Source organism: Macrobrachium rosenbergii, chromosome 47 (assembly GCF_040412425.1).
Source record: "Macrobrachium rosenbergii isolate ZJJX-2024 chromosome 47, ASM4041242v1, whole genome shotgun sequence".
NCBI classification, from domain to species: domain Eukaryota; kingdom Metazoa; phylum Arthropoda; class Malacostraca; order Decapoda; family Palaemonidae; genus Macrobrachium; species Macrobrachium rosenbergii.
Genome location: NC_089787.1, coordinates 44840988 through 44859502, shown reverse-complemented (window position 1 = coordinate 44859502; position 18515 = coordinate 44840988). Strand labels below are relative to the sequence as shown.

Sequence of the window (18515 nt, the reverse complement as noted above, 5' to 3'; positions counted from 1 at the left end):
ATGAAAAAATGATGACATTACAAAAATCTTCAACATCACCAACATCCTACCTTATTTTTTTTTTTTTTATTTCTGTTAATTTTTTTGGAGAAAATCATAAAAAGAGCACTCCTCAAAGAACAGAATGATAATCATCTCCCTTCTGACCAGTGGCATTATACAGGGAAGATCCAAGGTATCACAATTCATCAATTATAGAGTAAGTGATCAGAATCCTAGAATTAGGTGGTGAAATGACACTATCTCTGTTTTGCCAAGACTTATTACAGAGTTTACCATTGCATATTATGCAACCCGAAAGAAAAAGATATGTGGATCTGCAGGTGCCTGGTTATGTAAATTCCTTTTAAATTGAATGCTTAAAGCATTGGTCAGTGGAGCATTATCCAAAGCAGCCCAGTGCATATCAATTTTCTTCCAAGGAACTGTTTAGTCTCTTGTTCTCTTTTTCTTATAATGATTAGAGGTACAATGTAGATAATAGAAGATAGAAATCCTTTTGATTTCCCACCTAATTTTGTGTGCTTGAATATGTCCCCATTAATGGGTGCTTCATTCACTTGTTCATAGGAAAAGATTAATGTTATCAAGTTCATTCTGAATCTATCCAGTTTCCCTGTGTCTGACATGACCAATAAATGGAAATCAAAGGCAAAACTTACAAATGAGCTTTGCATGTTATCGTCTACATTGTAAACATGCAAAGCTCATTTGTACGTTTTGCCTTTGATTCCCATTTATTGGTCATGTCAGACACAGGGAAACTGGACAGATTCAGAATGAACTTGATAACATTAATCTTTTACCAGGAACAAGTGAATGAAGCACCCATTAATGGGGACACATTCAAGCACATAAAATTAGGTAAGAAATCAAAAGGATTTCTATCTTCGTCTTCACACAAAAATGTCATTTAATAAAACACCAGGCAAAAGATCTTGAAATTTTATTCAACAAGAACAATATTGTCTGTGTTTATCTTATAATTATTATGTAGCCTTTTCCTTACAAAAAAGTTTTTATATAAGTAACTTACCAAGTAATTACTAGCTAACGATTAGGCTATGCATGCACGGCATCCTAAATTCAAAATTCGTGGCAGGGCGTCGGTTGCAAAGTGGGCAGCCGCCCACTGCAATGGGAGTGAGGGAACGACAGAAGCCAGCAGCGTCATTCTATTTTATGCCATGCTCTCGACAACATGTCGTTCTCTGAGCTCCTGCTTTTATCGTTAGCCGTTTATTTCTTAGCTTGCTTGAAGTCTGTGAAGTATTCACTTTAGTTTTAAAGTTGTGGCTTTTGTCGGTTCATATTTGCATTAGCTTAACTTCCTGTTAGTTTAGCCATGTCAGATTCTAGTGCTTCCAGCTGTCCTTTCTGTAGCGAGCGCTGTAAGACTAGATTACTTAAGAGTTTCTATGATGCACATACAATGTGCACTAAGTGTAGGGAGCAGGTATGTTCTAGGGAGAGTACATGTTCTGAATGTAGGGATTGGGGTGATTGTAGTTGGCAGAGGTTTGAATCCCATAAGTAGGGCCTCTCTGAGTAGAGATTCTTCCCCTAAGGCTAAAGAAGACTCTGGTCTTGCTCTTCCCTCTACCCCAGGACATACTCTCTCTCCCACCATCAGTCCTCCCTCTCTTCCTCCACCTACTCTGTGCAAAGCTCCTGTGCCTCGGACCCCAAACAGGGGGGGCACTTCTCCCTCTGCTAGACTGCAGAGAACCTTCTTCTTTGGGCACATCAGAATCAAGTAACGCTGGTGACTCGCTTCATCCAGGGGAAATTAAACGTCCTGGCAGATGAGCTGAGCTGTTGCAAGCAGGTCCTTCTTACCGAATGGACCCTGTACCACAGGATTTGTGTCGACCTTTGGAGATTTTGGGGCAAACCCTCCACAGACTTGTTTGCCACCTCAAGAAACAATCGTCTTCCTCTCTTCTGCCCTCCAGCCCCTGATCCTCTGGCTTGAGCGATGGACGCCATGCTTCAAGATTGGTTGGGTCTGGACCTCTATGCCTTCCCTCCCTTCAGCTTAGTCAGGGAAGTCCTCAAGAAATTCGTGTCTCAACGCAACATCTCAGTGACTATCGTGGCACTGTTCTGGCCCATGAAGGAATGGTTCCCGGTCCCTATTTGTCTTCTGGTAGACTTCCTGAGGCTGCTTCCCCAAAAACTGTGTCTACTCAGACAGCCACACTTCAGGAGATATCACCAAGGGTTATCCACTCTCGCACTGACAGGCTTCAGACTGTCAGGAAACTCGTCAGAGCGAAAGGTTTTAAGAAGAGCTGCGGAAGCTATTGCGAAGTGCAGACTACAGTCTACTTGCGAGTCTACCAGTCGAAGTGGACAGTGTTCTGCCGATGGTGCCTCAGACATCACATCACGTCTTCTGAGACGTCTGTGGCTCAGGTTGCGTATTTTCTCCTGTGTTTGAAGACTTCTAAGAGTCTATCCTTGTCCACCATTAAAGGATACCGAGCGATGCTTTCCTCGGTTTTCAAGCAGAGGTTTGTATCTTTCATCTAATCAGGATCTTAATTAATGATCTCCTTAAGTCTTTCGATATGTTTAAGCAGAAGTAGTCTGATTTAGTGTCTTGGAACTTGGATGTTGTCCTTAAGTGGCCTTTGGGCCCTCCTTTCAAGCCTCTCAGTTCTGCCTCTCTCAAGAATCTTTTGCGGAAGACCCTCTTTTGAGTAGCCCTGGCTATGGCTAAACGTGTGAGTGAGCTACATTTGATTGACCAGAGGATTGGCTTCTCCCAAGGGGATGCAGTTTGCTCGTTCACTTTGGGCCTCTTGGCTGAGAATGAGGATCCTCCTAAGCCTTGGCCTCGCTCTTTCCTTATCAAGAACTTAATGGATATTCTGGGCCCAGATGAAGAAGAGAGGGTTCTTTGCCCAGTCAGATCGCTGAGTTACTATCTGCATAGGACCGAGAAGATCAGAGGTCCCTCGAGTAACCTCTGGTGTTTTATCAAGAATCCTTCTTGCCCACTTTCTAAGAATGCCTTATCGTTCTTTATTTGAGACCTGATCTCCGAAGTGCATTCCTGGATTCAGGAAGACATTTTTCCGTTGATAAGAGTCAAAACTCTTGCAGTCAGAGCAGTAGCCGCCTCTCTGGCCTTCAAACATAATTTATCCCTCAGTTCTATTTAAAAGAAGTGGAAACAGTATTTGAAAACTGCAGCACCCTCGGACATTTGGCAGTGGCAGTGGCTGGCATGGTATTGGGGGAAGGAGCATAGGAGAGATCCTGTCTCTCTTCTCTCTCTTCACCTTGTTATAAGGATGTTGAGTTTTTGGGGAGCCTGGGGGGTACTTTGTACCTGGCGTGCTCACCAGTTTGTTGGATGGGTAGTGGTTTGTTTGTTGTGTCAGGGTTGGTGACAGGTGTTCTCTGGTCTGTTGTTATGGTACTGCACCCAGGGGAAGGGCATCTTTTTTTCTCCTGGATTACTTCTTGTCAGTGATCAGGCATATCCTCCGTGCAAGACTCCCACTGATGTAGAGGCGACTCGCGGCTCACCGCTGCTCCACTGCTGTAACTCTCTTACAAGGTACGGAAGCGACAAGCACTGCTTCAGTGCTAGCCACCTTTTTTCTTGTTTGAGTTTTTTTACCTTGCCTAATGTGTTGAATTAGAATAGTCAATTCATCCCACCCCCCTTGCAATGTGGGATTCGGGATTCAGGTAAGTAATTACTTGGTAAGGCACTTATATAAAAATGACATTTTTATAATAAAATTAAGTTCCCTCCCTCCCTCCTTTCTCTTTCTTTTGTTCATGGACTTTGCGGCAATAAATAGAATGATGCCACTGGCTTCTGTCACTCCCTCGCTCCCGTTGCAGTGGGCGGGTCCTGTCACTCCCTGCTTTGCAACCTACGTGCTGCCGCGAATTTTGAATGTAGGATGCCGTGCGAGCATAATCATTAGCTAAGTAATTACTTGGTAGGTATATATAGAACTTAATTTTATTATAAAAATATCATAATTGTTACAAAATTGAAACTCTGCTTGTGCAGCCATAGTTTATTATGAAACATACAAGAGTTTCCATTCTAAATTAACATTGTCTACTCATATTAACAGAATCATTGGATTAGTCCAGTCATTACTTGCTCTCCAGTATGGTCCCCATACCGTACTATGGCCAAGTAGATTGATTGGGGGGTGTATTATGCAATTTCATAAAAATTATAGTGATTTGCATTACCCTCGCTACTGTGCTAGAACGATGATGTTTAGACTAAGTAGCATCCAGCATAGGCATGAATGATGTAAAATTATGTACATCAACAAAATCAAAGAAGACTTGGGTCTAAATCTACCAACACATCCCATAAAACTGGAAACTTTTGTCCTTCACTTCCACCATCGTCTTAGATTATGATTACAGAACCCAGGTTCGTTTCCCACTACTGGATATCGTAATATCTTCATATTTCTTGCATTTGGATCATTTGGATCTTAACGCTTTATAGTGACAAGCGTATAACGCTTTATAGTGACAAGCGTATCCAAAAAAGTGCGAAGAATTCGAGAAGTTAAGAGGGCTTTGTGGCTATTATACATATGTATATATATATATGGGCATGTAATCAACAGCGTGAGAACGAACACATTTGAGCAAATTATTATATTTATATGTATGCACTTTACTGACAACATGATGATACGAGACAGATCTACGAGGTCGTTCCCTTTTTCAACATATCAGTAAAGTCTGTAAACCAAAATATCAACAAAAATTCCCAATATTGGTGAGATCATGGTCCACTGTTATGGGAAGCATGGATGTAAACAATTCATCAGAGCTAAACCCATGAGATTTGGTTTTAAAATTTTGGAAGCATGTATTTATGACAGCTCCCTTCTTTTTGCAAATCCATACAGCGGCTCTGATGCAAATATTCCCGATGCTGGGCTTGGAATAGGTCCAGACGTAGTTACATGTCTTCTGCAGGCGAGATAAACCTCCTAGCTAGCCAGCATAAAGCTTATTCCCATTCTTACCCTTTCAAGAATATTTGAGTGATCGTGGAATTAGTGGTACAGGGACACTTAGAGAAGACTGGCACCTAGGAATGCCACTCATGGCTAGAAGAGAAATGGAGAAGCAGAATTGGAGTTACATTCAAGATGCTTTCACTGGATGTGTCTGTTGTAAAGTAGAAAGACAACAAAGTTGTTAGTGTGGCATCCACCAAACCTAGACGTTGTTCAAAACAAAAGGCCAGATGGAGAAAAGATTTTTATTTGCAATTGCAGTTAAGCCATGTCAGTCAGTTTAAATGATTTTTTCCATAAAAAAAATTTAGAAATAGATAGACTTGCAGGTAATGTTGTAAACCTTATAATGCAATTTCTGCTTTTGCAGGAATTTGATGATCATCGAGATGCTGATGATGCTGTTTATGAAATGAATGGTAAAGACCTGATGGGTGAAAGGTTAGTGATTTTAAAGTTTTGATGGCCAGTAGTTATTACAGTGTTTATTAGTTCCAATTTCAGGTCATGATATTTCACTACATTGCAGTACAGATTATTTGTCCTTTTGCAGTAGCATTTGGTTGTGCAGAGATGGGTGAATTGAAATGCAGAGTAATATAAAAACCTTGCATAATCTTCTCTACTACATCATAGTTGTAAGTCTTTGATTTTGAAAGTAATTTGTTTTCACCAACAGCTTTTGTCATATGAACAAAAATTCTACAATGTAGCTTGACTGTACTCTGTGACCAATGTATTTAATGTTGTTTGTGTGGTTAGATTCTCTATTTCTTTCAGCGATTTATCTTTAGTCACACCATTTGGAGTTATGCTGCTGTATGGCAAGGGTATTTACCAACCTTTTTCTGGGAATACCTACTGTAAATATGGTTAACTTTCAGTTGGCCAGTGTATTTTTACCAGTCATTTTTTATCTTTGTTTTTTATATTTTTAGACATTGATTTTCTTAAACTAATATCAGGATGACATTTTTCACCTGATCTGTGTTTTTTTTATTTCCAGTATTTTCACCAGTTGTACCTGTTGTTGCTGTTTTTCTTATTAAACTCAAAATCTTCCTTCCCATATTCTTTTCCCCACACTTATATTATTGTACAAGTCTTGCAAGTATTTTTTTTTCTGATGGCTAAATATTCTGTTTATAAAATTTGCAGTACAGTAGCAAAAAACTATAGTTTCAAGCAACTTTAGTTTTAAATTTTTTTTAGAAACCGACTTATTAGGGATTCAGGTGCCATTATGTAATTTCAGAGAAAAACAACAATTGTTTCAAGATTAATTTAAACATTCGCTTTCATATATGGAGTACTCACATTTAGCGCACTTCAGCTATCACTGAATCATCTCAAAAACCAAAATACTGATGGTTGCCGGTGACCTGGATTGGCCCTGACCCTTCCATTGTACTTACAGATGCATCCGCTTGCACTTTCTACAAATCATCTGTCTGTTTTGACTGTGAATTTAGGGTGCTTGCCCTTCACGTGCTTAGCATTAGATTGTGGCCCCCACTGGCTTGAGCATAGTGTGCATTGCGTTTTGTTGATTGTCACTTTGGCCACCCACCTTTTTCTCAGGAAAAAGGTAGTGTATACCAGTGCTGAGGAGCGCTAATCATGTGGCGTCCTCCTTTTTTATGTTGAGAGTAGTGTTTTGGGGTCCACATGTGTCAGTGTTAATTTTCCTGTGTTTCTAGTGTGTGGGCAGACAAACTTTTCTTATGCTTCTAGTATGTGGGCTACTTTGTCTGCTCAAGGACGACTGCTTTACCTTTCCATCGAGGCCTACTGTGTCTGCCCTAAGGACAAGTGCTTCACCTTTCCATTGAGGCCCTCCAAGTGATTTTTGTTTCGAGAATTGTGTCAAGTGCACCTTTGTTCTCTCCCAAGGTATCGCCACTTGGTACCAACGTGTATCTTTTTCCCCTTTCTTCCTTTCCAGTGCATGTTTTATAGGCATTGGAAGAGAGCCTTAAACCTGATTTTAGGTGGTGGTCGGGCAGAGGTATACCCTGCAGTAAGTTTATCTCCCATCCTTCGTTGCTGTAGACCCATGTTCTCTATGTTTTATCGTGTTGGGAATGAGAGTGCATTTATTCTGAATGTTTGGGGTGGCTCACTCCGGATGGTTTCTCTACGAGAAGAGAGGCCATAGAAGGCCAGTCCCTATAAGCAATTGACTCTTAGCTTAGCCCTTCTCCATACCCTCCAGTGTCACAATGGAGGGAGGCTAGACATCCTTCTGGAAGATTTGAGAATCTAATGTGGCAGCCCACATGAGTTCCCTTTGGCGATTTCATCCCCCCCCCCAACTTCTCCAGGTTTCAACGTGTACACGGGGTAGGTAGAGCAATCTAGGCTTACAGGGTGGTTGAGGCCCCTTGTGGATCCTCATCTCTCCTCTCCCCCTCTTCCCCCAGCAAGTCCCAGGGTAGAGATAGAAAGAGAGAGAGAGTGTGAATGAGTCTTTTGACACCGTAGAGTTTGGGAGAGCTTCCTCGCTAGTGGAAGGCAAGCTGAGTGAGACGTTTCGCTCTCAGTCTTGATGCTGTCCAGAGTTTTAGCCCCTTCCCTTCCTTTCTCTCCTTTGCTGATTGCCAAGGAAGAAGCATAATTAGAACAGAGTTGGGGAGTTGCAGGAGTTGGAGACAACCCTCCTGGAGAACAAACCCTGGGGCCAGCGGAACTGCACTCGGAGAAAGAACCTTGAGTATTCCCTTTTCCCTTTTTTTTCACTTTGTGCATTAAAAATTTTGCCTTTTTTCTTGGTGGGGTTCTTGAGTTTCAAAACCCATCAGCTAATAAGTATCTCCTAAGGAAATTTAACCAGAATTTTCCTTGACATGTGTATATGCTTTTGGGTTGGCACCATCACTTAATGAGTAGCCATCACTCAAGTAGTTTTGTAAGGAGATTTTACTAGAATTTTCAATAACGTGTGAATCCTTTTGTGTAGGGAATATTCCCCCATCAGTTAATAAATACTTTGAGGAAATCCAGGTAGAATTTTCATAGACATGTAGAGATGATTTTTGTGCTTAGAGGCATCAAATGCATCACTTACTGGCACACTTTTGCAAGAAACTTGACAGGAATTTTTGTAGACATGTATTAAATGGGTGGGGGGTAGGTGTTGTCAAGAACGGAACAGCATACATGCCATTTTCTTGGGGTTGACGATACTATTAGTTTTCTCGGGGTTTGCAAGGTTTAATCACTTGCAAGCGCACGTAAATGGGTCTGCCAGGCTTAATCGCTTGCAAGTACATATAATTGATCCACCTTGGATAAAGTGGGCCCTCAGCATTGTTCCCCCCATTTTTTCTGCCTGCAGGTAAAGAGCCAGAGTAGAGGCAACAATGTTACGAATAATGGGAAGCATTGGCGTCTCCTTGGTTTTGAACCTGGTGATGAGAGGTCTCACCTCACCCATCTCTGACTCAGAACAGGCAGTCCCCGGTTATCGGCGATCCACTTTTATGGCGCTTGTCTGGCTACAAAAATTGGTGATTTTTGGTGCCGATATGCGCTGATTTCCGCTAATGGGCACCCATAATTGGGTAGTGGCACCGATACAGTGATACCTAACAGAGACGCCGATCTTCGGTCACGCCATTGGAACGGATCCCCTGCCGATAACCAGGGACTGCTTTTACTCATGAGGGGGCTGATGGATATCCGATGACTTACAGGCCTGAGTCATGAGTTTTCAGAGGTCAAGAGACTGGCCATTAACCCCCCCCCCCCATTCCCTGATGGAATGTTGAGGAGTTGCTCTGCGATTCCCTCCGTTTAGGGATTTGAGAGAGGTGTGGCACAGCGACTCCAAGGGCGGGGCCCCCCTGCCATGAGGTGCTAAGGCATTTTTCATCAGGTGCTTCCCTCTTCCTCTTCAAGACCAGACATCAAGAGTTTCATAATGACTTGATGCAGTGGGAACTGAGAACCAACAGTCATACCCTGTCACCCCACCATCAGCAAAGTACCAGCAGCTCCACTAGACTTCCAGCAGTAAGAGACCCCACCCTGGCCTGATCTTGGAGCAGGCTTGACAGGGAATGGGGTGCATCCTGAGCATTTAGACAACCCACACACCTACTTAGAGCCTGAGCAGCAAGCGGATGCTGCTCCACTCTCCCCATCTGTTATGGAGCGGAGGAAGGGAAAGTGTATATCCCAAGGTAGGGATACAGACTGCCCTTCAGTGCTGCTAAAGTTCCCGCTAGCAGGTGGCCCACGCCCCGTTCAGGGAGCAGATCCGACTGGAACATCTGGAGACAGGCCCTTGTCCCACTTCACTCCCTGTCTCCCTGATCCTCATGCTGTGAGGCAGAGTGGTGACAATTGCAGCCAGAAGTTAAGTATATCTCAGTTTAACCAGACCAGAGATCTTCCCAGTGGGACTGTCTGGACAGTCACCCAGGGGGACTCCCCAGTCAGTCTTGGCATCCATCATGAAGGGGACGGGTTGTCTGATCATAGACTTGTCCATCCTGGCCCATCAGGGACATGGGTAAATGGTATCCATAGACCTGCAGGATTGCTGGCCTGCACATCCCTATCCATGAGATGTCACTAAAGGGCTGCTCCAACTGGTGAATTTCGAGGAATTGTCTAATTTTAGTTATTAACAGTTTTCAACTTTGTGTCTAAATAAACATATCCTGAAGCAATAATGCTAAAAAATTTTTTTAGATTGGTTTATTGACAATTGTTCATCACTTGTGAACCACAAATTGTAAAAAAGACAAAAAACATCTATGAATATTTCAGGATAGAATCAAGTAAGTTATACACTATTTTAATAAACATGTTGAAATGTTATTGCTAAAAAAATGTTTAGATTGGTTCATGGACTATTTTGTTCATCGCTTGTAAGGCACTGTGAACGACAAATTGTAAAAAAAACCATGTGAAACAAGTGGAAAAAATGTATTAAAAAATAATTGTTGCCCACTAAAATGACCCATTCTCTCTGGCAAGTGTCAGAGAAAATGATATAAGGATAACTTGGTCAAAAGATGTCTTTGTTCTCTCAGGATTTTTGAGAGGCCAAAAATTTTTTTTGTTTTGCTGTTTTCTCAAAATTTACTCTTTTCAAGACAATGCTTATTTCTCCAAGAAGACAACCAAATTCATTGAAACTTTTACAGAGTATAACTATATATCTTTATTATGACGTCATGAAAATCACTTTTCTACGCAACTTTTAGTTTTGCATATTTGAAAAATATCATGATTTGTTTCAATTGCAAAACAAATGAACTTAGAGGTCGAATTTCTAAATTTCCCCTCAAGAGAATTTTCATTATTAATTGTAGAATAAGTGGTAAAAATTTGAAGCAAATCCCTTCAGTCATAAGGTAGAAATGGTCATTTACTTTATAATGGGGCCTTATGGCATCGGCGCTCCCCTTAAGTTCATGAGATTCGTCTCTCAGGGAGTAGTCTACCAGTTCAGGGCCCTTTACTTTGGACTGGCGGTAGTTCCCCAAGTCATCACCCGAATGTTCCAGCTAGTCTCACTGTGAGTGCACTTCAAGGGGATAAGACTGCAAAGATATGTGGACAACTGGTTGATCATAGCATCCTCAGTTGTCAAAGTGGAATGCCACAAGAACCAGGTCATGTTTCTTTGCAAGGACCCTTTTGGGGGGGGGGGGTTCCATCAGACATGAGGATCACCAGCCTGGGGGACGGGTATCAGAGCCGTTCCTCTCCTCGACTCAGCAACCAGTAGAACAGTGGCAGATCATGATTGGACACCTTGTCTTCTAGGAAAAATTAGTCATCAGGGGAAGAGCCCATGTCAGATCCCTCGGGCCAGCCAGAGATGACCCAAAGGAAGGAACAAGAACCCCCATTGCAGCCAGTTAAGATGCTGGTCAGGGACACAGAGGAACTGTGGTATTGGAGAGATCCCAAGAACCACCTGCAGGGGTTACCATTCAGCTAACCCCAATTGGAGATGCTGGTACTCCCTGATGAATCTGGAAGGGGGTGGAGAATTCATCTGTCGTCTGAACAGCATGCGTTCAGGGATGTGGAGACTCACAGAGAGAGAGAGAGAGAGAGAGAGAGAGAGGAGCATATTAATCTGGGAGGTGAGAGCAGTCTGGGTGGCACTCCAACACTTCCAGCAGAAACTAGTGGAGTGTCATGGGTGATCAGAGACCTGGGGACTGGTACAATCAGTCAGGTACATCCTGGTCAAGAAAAACATTTTGGCAGACCACTTAAGTAGAGCAGTACAAATAGTAGGTACAAAATAGTCCCTGGAACATGGCATCATGAACAGATTGCTGAAGCTGTGGGAGGGGCAGACATTAGTCCTCTTAGCCACGGCAGGGGACAACAAACTACCACTGTATTGTTCTTCAGTGTCCGTCTAAAGGGCTGTTCTGCAGGATGTCTTCGAGCACCCTTGGGACAATATGGACGTATACGCCTTCTCCCTGTTCAACCAACTACGGAAGGTTATTAACAGACTCTTTGTGTCCCAAGGGCTGAGAATGACACTTGTAGTCCGAAAGTGGTGCCAAGCAGAGTGTTACGCAGACCTACCCCACTTGTTAGCTTATGTTCCAAGAGAACTTTCCCCACTTCCACGTTATTGAGGCACGATTCGACGAAGACAAAGTGGAGTAGCCTCACTCCAGCTTCATGTTTGGAGTCTTATCAAGCAGCTCCTTAGAAAGAAAGGTTTTTCAGTTTCAGAGAAAGTTGCAAGTGCCATCTCCAGCCTCCTCAGACCATCATCCACTGGAGTGGATTAGGGAAAACGGAAGGTCTTCCATCGTTGGTGTTGTGGGAAAGGTCTTATCCACTCAAGACGTCTGTAAAAGAAGTGGCAGGCTTTTCCATCTTCTCATGTCAAGAGAAGGCCCTTTCCATGACCAAGATCAAGAGGTGCAGAGCTGCCTTGCTGAAGTGTTCAGACCTCAGGGTATAGACCTTTCGGCTTCTTGGGAACTGTCAGCCATGGTAAAACATTTTGAAAAGAGTGTGCCCCATGAGAGTAGAAGCCCCTGAATGGAATGTGACCAAGGTCCTAGCCAGCTTTGAGCGGCATCAGACCATGACCTGACCCTCAAATTGGTGTTCCTCTTGGCCTTGGCCTCAACCAAGAGAGTAGGGGAATTGTACACCCTCTCATACATTGTCTCACACAACCAGGGGAGGTTGTACCTAGGGCTAACTTGCATATCAGAATTGGTGGTGAAAACTCAGAACCTTTTAACTTTGGCCCCCACAGACTAACTTATAGGAGACGTTATCAATATAGGCTTTGAGAAAAGGGAGATCTTGAAAAATACCATCATCTTTTGGCTGAGGGAAGTCATCATCAAGGCATACCAAATTGGTCCAGGTGGTAACCGGCTCCCCAAGCAGAATAAAGGAACACAACATTAGGGGATAGGACCCTCAGTAGCATTTAAGCAGAATCACTCAGTTCTCCAGGTTCTGAGAACAGGAATCTGGAAGAGACAATCAACCCTCACTACTTCTGTCTCAAGGACCTGGCACACAAGTCCTTGGACACCTTCTCTTTGGGCTCAGTAGTCCAACAGGTGATATAGGAGCGTTGAGCCCCCAGGGAACTTTGCTCAGGGAGGAGGACGGCCTCAGTTTTGTCACTTGGGGATTGGTGAGTAATTAGACGACACTTCCTCTCGTGCATGATGGTGACCTGAAGCAGTACAATACAGGGGGAGATTTCTCGACAGGGCAATAGATGCAGCTTCCCTTGTGGGTGCCCCATAGGGACATGCCCACCTGACGACCTTACAAGAGATTGACTTCCCATCTTTGTGTTAGGTTCTGTATATGAAAGCAAAGGTTCATATTCATGTCAGAACAAATATTCTAAAGTAATTTGTATTTTTTCTAACATATGAACCTATGCTTTCACATATATAGTTTCACCCTCCTCATACCATCCCGTGTAGTCCTGATCTTTCCCCATCTGTGGAGCAGAACATAGCTGCAGGCAGGCTAGTGCACACAATGGAAGGGTCAGGAATGACCCATGTCACTGGCGACCGTTGGCCTAACTGTGACAGCTGAAATGCGCTAAGTGCAAGTACTCCATATATGAAAGCGTAGGTTCATATGTCAGGAAAAATACAAATTAATTTAGAATATGGACTTTTTGCTTATCCCAATCTGAGCAGTATATTGAGGCATTTTGCAAATAGCATCGTCATTACCTTCAACTCTATGCAGTAAAGGACCTCAAGAGGATTCATTGACTAGAAACACTAAAGGATAGCCAATAACCAAGTTGACCAAGGCCAATAACCCCAGCAGTTGCCTATGGTTTTTAACCCAGGTCAGCTGCTGTACATCCAGAGATGAAGCCAAGGAGACAGAGCTCTTAACAACTTAAACCTATCCATCACCCAACTGACAGTGATTTTTTGTACTCAAGACAGCAAATGCTCTTACCCTGACTTGGGTCTCAAATCCAGGCTCTAGCAGTTGCGTTTGCTGGACCTGGTGCATACTAAAGGGTAGGGAAGCAGCTCCCTGATGGTATTTACATACACAACAGAGAAAGATATAGGAAGCAAACTATTCTAGCATTAATGTAAATAAGGGCAGAAAAGTAAACTTATGCTCAGAAAAATTTTACAGAAGAAAAATATGAATAAAGTAAGAAAAACTATGACATTGAGGGGTATACAATATATTATAAAGGGTGAGGTTAACAGAGCTGCTGTTTATACATGTTGAAATAGATGTAGGACCAGCTTGTGATGTAAGGCCCTATAAGAGCTCACCTTTACCACCACAGTTCTGTCCACTTCTTGCTTGTCAACCTCTTTAACTTGACTCTACTCCATTCAAGATCAAGTCCAGCCTTGCTCCCTTCAAGATCAATTCCAGCCTTGCTCCCTTCAAGATCAAGTCCACCTTGCTATCTTCACGATCAGGTCCTGCCTTGCTCCCTTCAAGTTCAAGCCCAGCCTTGCTTCCTTCAAGATCAAGCCCAGTCTTGCTCCCTTCAAGGTCAAGTCGAGCCTTGCCCCATTGTGCACCTCTCATTCAAGAGTGAGTCCTTTGGTTGAGCCCATTGACTCTAGAAATGTGAGTCAGTGATTTTGTTGAACTCATTTCTGGTAATAATAATGTTAACATGTAAAACTAATAGTAACAGGCTTGTAAGAGCAGCTACTGTGTTGAACTGCAACAGCTATGGGGGTTAGGATGCATACAACTACTTAACATTATAATGAACACTGATGTGGCTCGGCCAAATACAAGAGATGGAAATAGTTTAATACAATATGTTCTGTATAGTGCATATGGATTGGCACAAAAAAAATATCGCCTGAAAATAATAATAAATATAAATTTTCGTAGTCACATGACAACACGTGAAATATCTTACAATATCAATTTTATTTGCTCTTTGGCAACGTATTTTACTACAGGCAGTCCCCGGTTAATGGCGATCCAGTTTTGCGGCGCTTGTCTAGTGACGAAAATTTGCAGTTTTTGGTGCAAAAAATCACCAATTTCCACTTATCGGTGCCGATAATTGGGTATTGGCACTGATACATACCTAACAGAGGCGCTGATAACCGAAAATTGGCGCTGAAAATCGCTGATTTTTGGTTAGCAGCAATTTTCGGTTATCATCACTCCCTCAGAACGGAACCCCGCTGATAACTGGGGACTGCCTGTATTATGTCATTGAATCCCTTACTCCATCAGACCCATAGTCCGAATGTATCCTGCACCCTTCTGTACTTTTATGTATATCCCATGCAAAGATATTGCTGGATGTGTCTTGTGGAAGATAATCTTTAGGTCAAGGAGTAGGGCTGAATTTTTGATGGTTTGAGAGCTGAGAAGTAATTACTGAATTGTATTGAAAATACCGAAGCTTAATTTTTCAGAATAACTAATGATGCTTAAGCTCTTGATATCTCATAGAATGGTTAGTTTTGGCAGTAAATGGCAAATTTTTTATCATTAGGACAAAGAGGGCTCACCAAAATTATGTTATTGAATAAGAGGTGAAAAATTGGGCAAGGTAAAGTTTGACAGTTATGTAAGAAGAGGCTGAAGAGAATGAGTAAAAACTAAAAGGCAGAAGTGGGATGGAAGAATGCTGCAGATAAGCTCAGCACCATCCACGGTGTGCCAAACAAAAGCAGTGTAACTGGTGCCCCACTATGGTTCCAGTTCTCCAATAGCCCTCCACATACAAAAAAATATGCTGAATGATTATGGAGTTAAATAATTGAAATAACTGCTTGTGATATTTACTGGGAAAAGTAACAGTTTAAAAGAGTAATTGGTGGTTTTGCAAGCTGTCAACTATTTAATTTCTCTCATGTTGCATTAAGGATTATAGTTACAAATCATGACAATTAATAAAAAATAGAAATTATGCCTGGGTTTCAAAATTGCTGCTTTATCTTAGGGAAAGCAAGGCAAGTAGTATTTTGTTGTCAGACTGTCTTTGATTCTACTGTAAAGTGAAAAATCTGAAAATATTTGTAGAACATTGGAAATTCCCCTTGCACTTGGTGCTTGCAATGTAAGCTTCCCAAATTATGCAGCAAGGGAATAATAGGTTGTGATACAAGCAGAAGAGATTTTGAAATTTTGATATATTGTTAATTTTAAATAGGACTTGAAATTTTTGCAGGCAACAATATTGATAAAATAAGCTTTTCACACAATATTCCTTATTTAGTGTAATTGACCGTATGCAGTTACTGTATAATGTGAACAGTACAATTATATGTATGGCAGTGGTCTTAGTGGAATAACTTGCATTTAATTACCCTTTTAAGAATTTGGTTTCCCATGGTGACACTCCAGAGTTTTGTTATCTGTATTATAAGTCTCCTCAGCGATCCACTATGCCTTGAGTTTAATGTCAGATGGTACTGATATTATTGAAATGGAAACTTATCCAATTGGAGATTTTAATGATAATAGAAATTTATTGCTTGAATGGTCTGTGCTTGTTTCCTACCCCCTCTTCCACAATAACTTATTTATTTTCTTATTTTTTCCTCTTTCATCCTAGTTATGTTTGCTGGAGGTGTTTCTGAACCAGCTTTTCCGTGCAATGGCATAGTTTTACAACTCATATGTTTCCTTTTTTCATCCATGGATTAGGTAAAATGATAGAAGGTATTACAAACTCTGATGCAGTGTGAAGCGAGACTATATTTTAACAGTTTCCAGTACTGTATCATTAATTATTACTAGTATGGGAATTTTTGCAGTGCCCATAAATTTTATAACTAATTAATATATTTGTATCATTATGAGAGACCAGGACATGGAAAACCAAAATGGTGCATTTTATATTTTAGTTTTAGCTGCTCATATTTAAGAAATTTTGGTGGATTACAGTTACTGATAGTATAAAATTAGAATTTCAGAAGGTATAGGATATTCATACTCTGTCACTGTAATAAAATATAAGTTGTAATAGACCTAAAATATCAAGTTCTTGATACTTCTTTTACAGTTTTTTATTATTTGTAATGAATCTTACCTATTGTTAAAGTTAGATTTAATCTTTGCACCATAAGGTGTGATTGCCATTCAAAATAAGACAAAATGCTCGGCTGACCAGCCAGGACTGTTTCCGTAATCACCTGTTCCCACCGGGTGGCATTGGAATGTTTATGTTCTTGTCAGAATTCTTTGTGCTGTGTCCTTTTGCAGACGGTGTGAATCAGCGTTAGTAATAATTTTGACTATTGCTGGCAGATTTTCTCCTTTATGGTATTCTGCTTGTTTTCTGTTTTTGCATTATGTCATCTCCAACAAGCAGAAATGAAAGCATTAGGTTGTATAGGAAAGAGCTTGTGGAAACTGAATGTTTCAGTCATACATGATGGCCATGTTTGTGTTAGCCTAGCTGGTCAGGTACAAGTGTGGTTTTCTTCTCATTGTGAAGATGATAAGGAGTGATCTGATGAGAGGGTGAATAATTTTGTTAAGCATCGAAAGATGCAAGATGCCAATAGATTATGGAGACAATTTGTTAGGGCAGGCAATAAGCCTACTCAGTCTTTTCCTTTATTCCTCCAGTGTTGGGTCTCCTCCATTACCTGATAGCCGAGGTTAATTCCTCTCTGACTCCTTCTGCTTCTGAGTGCTTCACCCTTTTTTTTTTTTGCTCCCTATGTGGTTCAGGAAAAAATAGTAAATAATTGGGAATATTTTTTTTTATGGTTAGAAACTTTGAGAATATTTTTTATTATGGTTAGAAACTTTACCGTGTATATTAGGGCAAACACACACACACACACACACAGTGATTGACCTATTCCGGCTTTCCCATTGAGAGAGAAGGTGTCAAAGCCTTGGCATCTGTCTGTAGCCCGCCCTCTAGACTGTCATGCATCTGTTGGTCTTCTATGTGACAGGGAACCATGGCTTGCCTCCGGACCAAGGTCTGTGCCCTTTGCCACCTCTTTCAACCATCTTCTGGTTTGAATGCGGCTCTTTCTCTGAAGGATTTTTTCTCGTTTACTGGCTTGTGTGTGATCCATTTTGGAGAGAGTGATAGTGATGTATGTGAACTGGTAGAGTCATATAGGGATTATAGACTTACTACCTTTACTTCAGTAGTTTATAAGCTGCGCATCGATTCTTCTGTTATCATTTACTCATTATATCGTCTCCCGAGTTGGACGTTAACCTTCCCCATCTTACTTAGTTTTTCCCCTCTTATGGCCTCATATTCGTCACCTTGTCACAATTGTTCCTATTCGTAATAGCAGCTCTTTTTCTTCTGCCGCTTATTTATTTTGAGTGAGCTATCCTGGTGATAGAATGGTTCTCAATTCTCGGGAGTAGCCTCTTAAAGCATTGTGCAGATGGCTCTGGCTGTCATCTTGGTTCCGTGGTGACATCTTGCTAGAACCTCCTACCTTCCTCACCCAGCTGTCTCTCTCCTTGCCATCCGGTGCTTACTACCGGCATTGTGTGACATTGCTGACGTACCCTAGTATGTCACCTTCTCTGGCATTTTTCGCCTCACTGTCATTGTCCGTTGCTTTTATCTTCCATCCATCTCAGTTCTCCCTTCAGCTTCTTGATTATTACATAAGACAACGAAGAGAGACAGATCAAGAGGTTTATTAAGGTTAGCAAAGAAACTCCTTCTCCTTTGCAGAGCGTCCAGCAGCATCATTCCTTTACCTCATTTGTCCTAGGAAGAAACATTGGTTTTGAAGACCAACTCAGCAGAAAAGGGCAAGGTCTTCGGTCATATTGTCTCCTCTTCCTCAGGTTTGTCAGAAGTTGTGGAATCTTTGGGAAACCTAAACACCCAATGTTCACAACTGCCCAAAACCCTCCACTCCCAGTTTACTGCCCTCCATGCCAGGATCTTCAGGCTTGGGCAGTTTATGCCTTTCTTCAAGAATGGTCAAATCTAGATGTTAATGTTCATTCCTCTGTTTGCAGTTTTGAGGAAATACTCAAGTTATGAGCTTTGCAGAA

The 18515-nt window shown here is 41.8% G+C and overlaps 1 protein-coding gene across 6 annotated transcripts in view; it reads left to right on the top strand.

Moving 5' to 3' along the window:
- LOC136830820 (serine-arginine protein 55-like) overlaps window positions 1-18515 on the top strand; it is a 193762-nt gene that overhangs the window by 29854 nt on the left and 145393 nt on the right. For all 6 annotated transcript variants that reach the window (XM_067090769.1, XM_067090771.1, XM_067090773.1 and 3 more), the window contains exon 3: window positions 5395-5465. In XM_067090769.1, the coding sequence (XP_066946870.1) occupies window positions 5395-5465 (71 nt within the window). The remainder of the gene's footprint in view (window positions 1-5394; window positions 5466-18515) is intronic.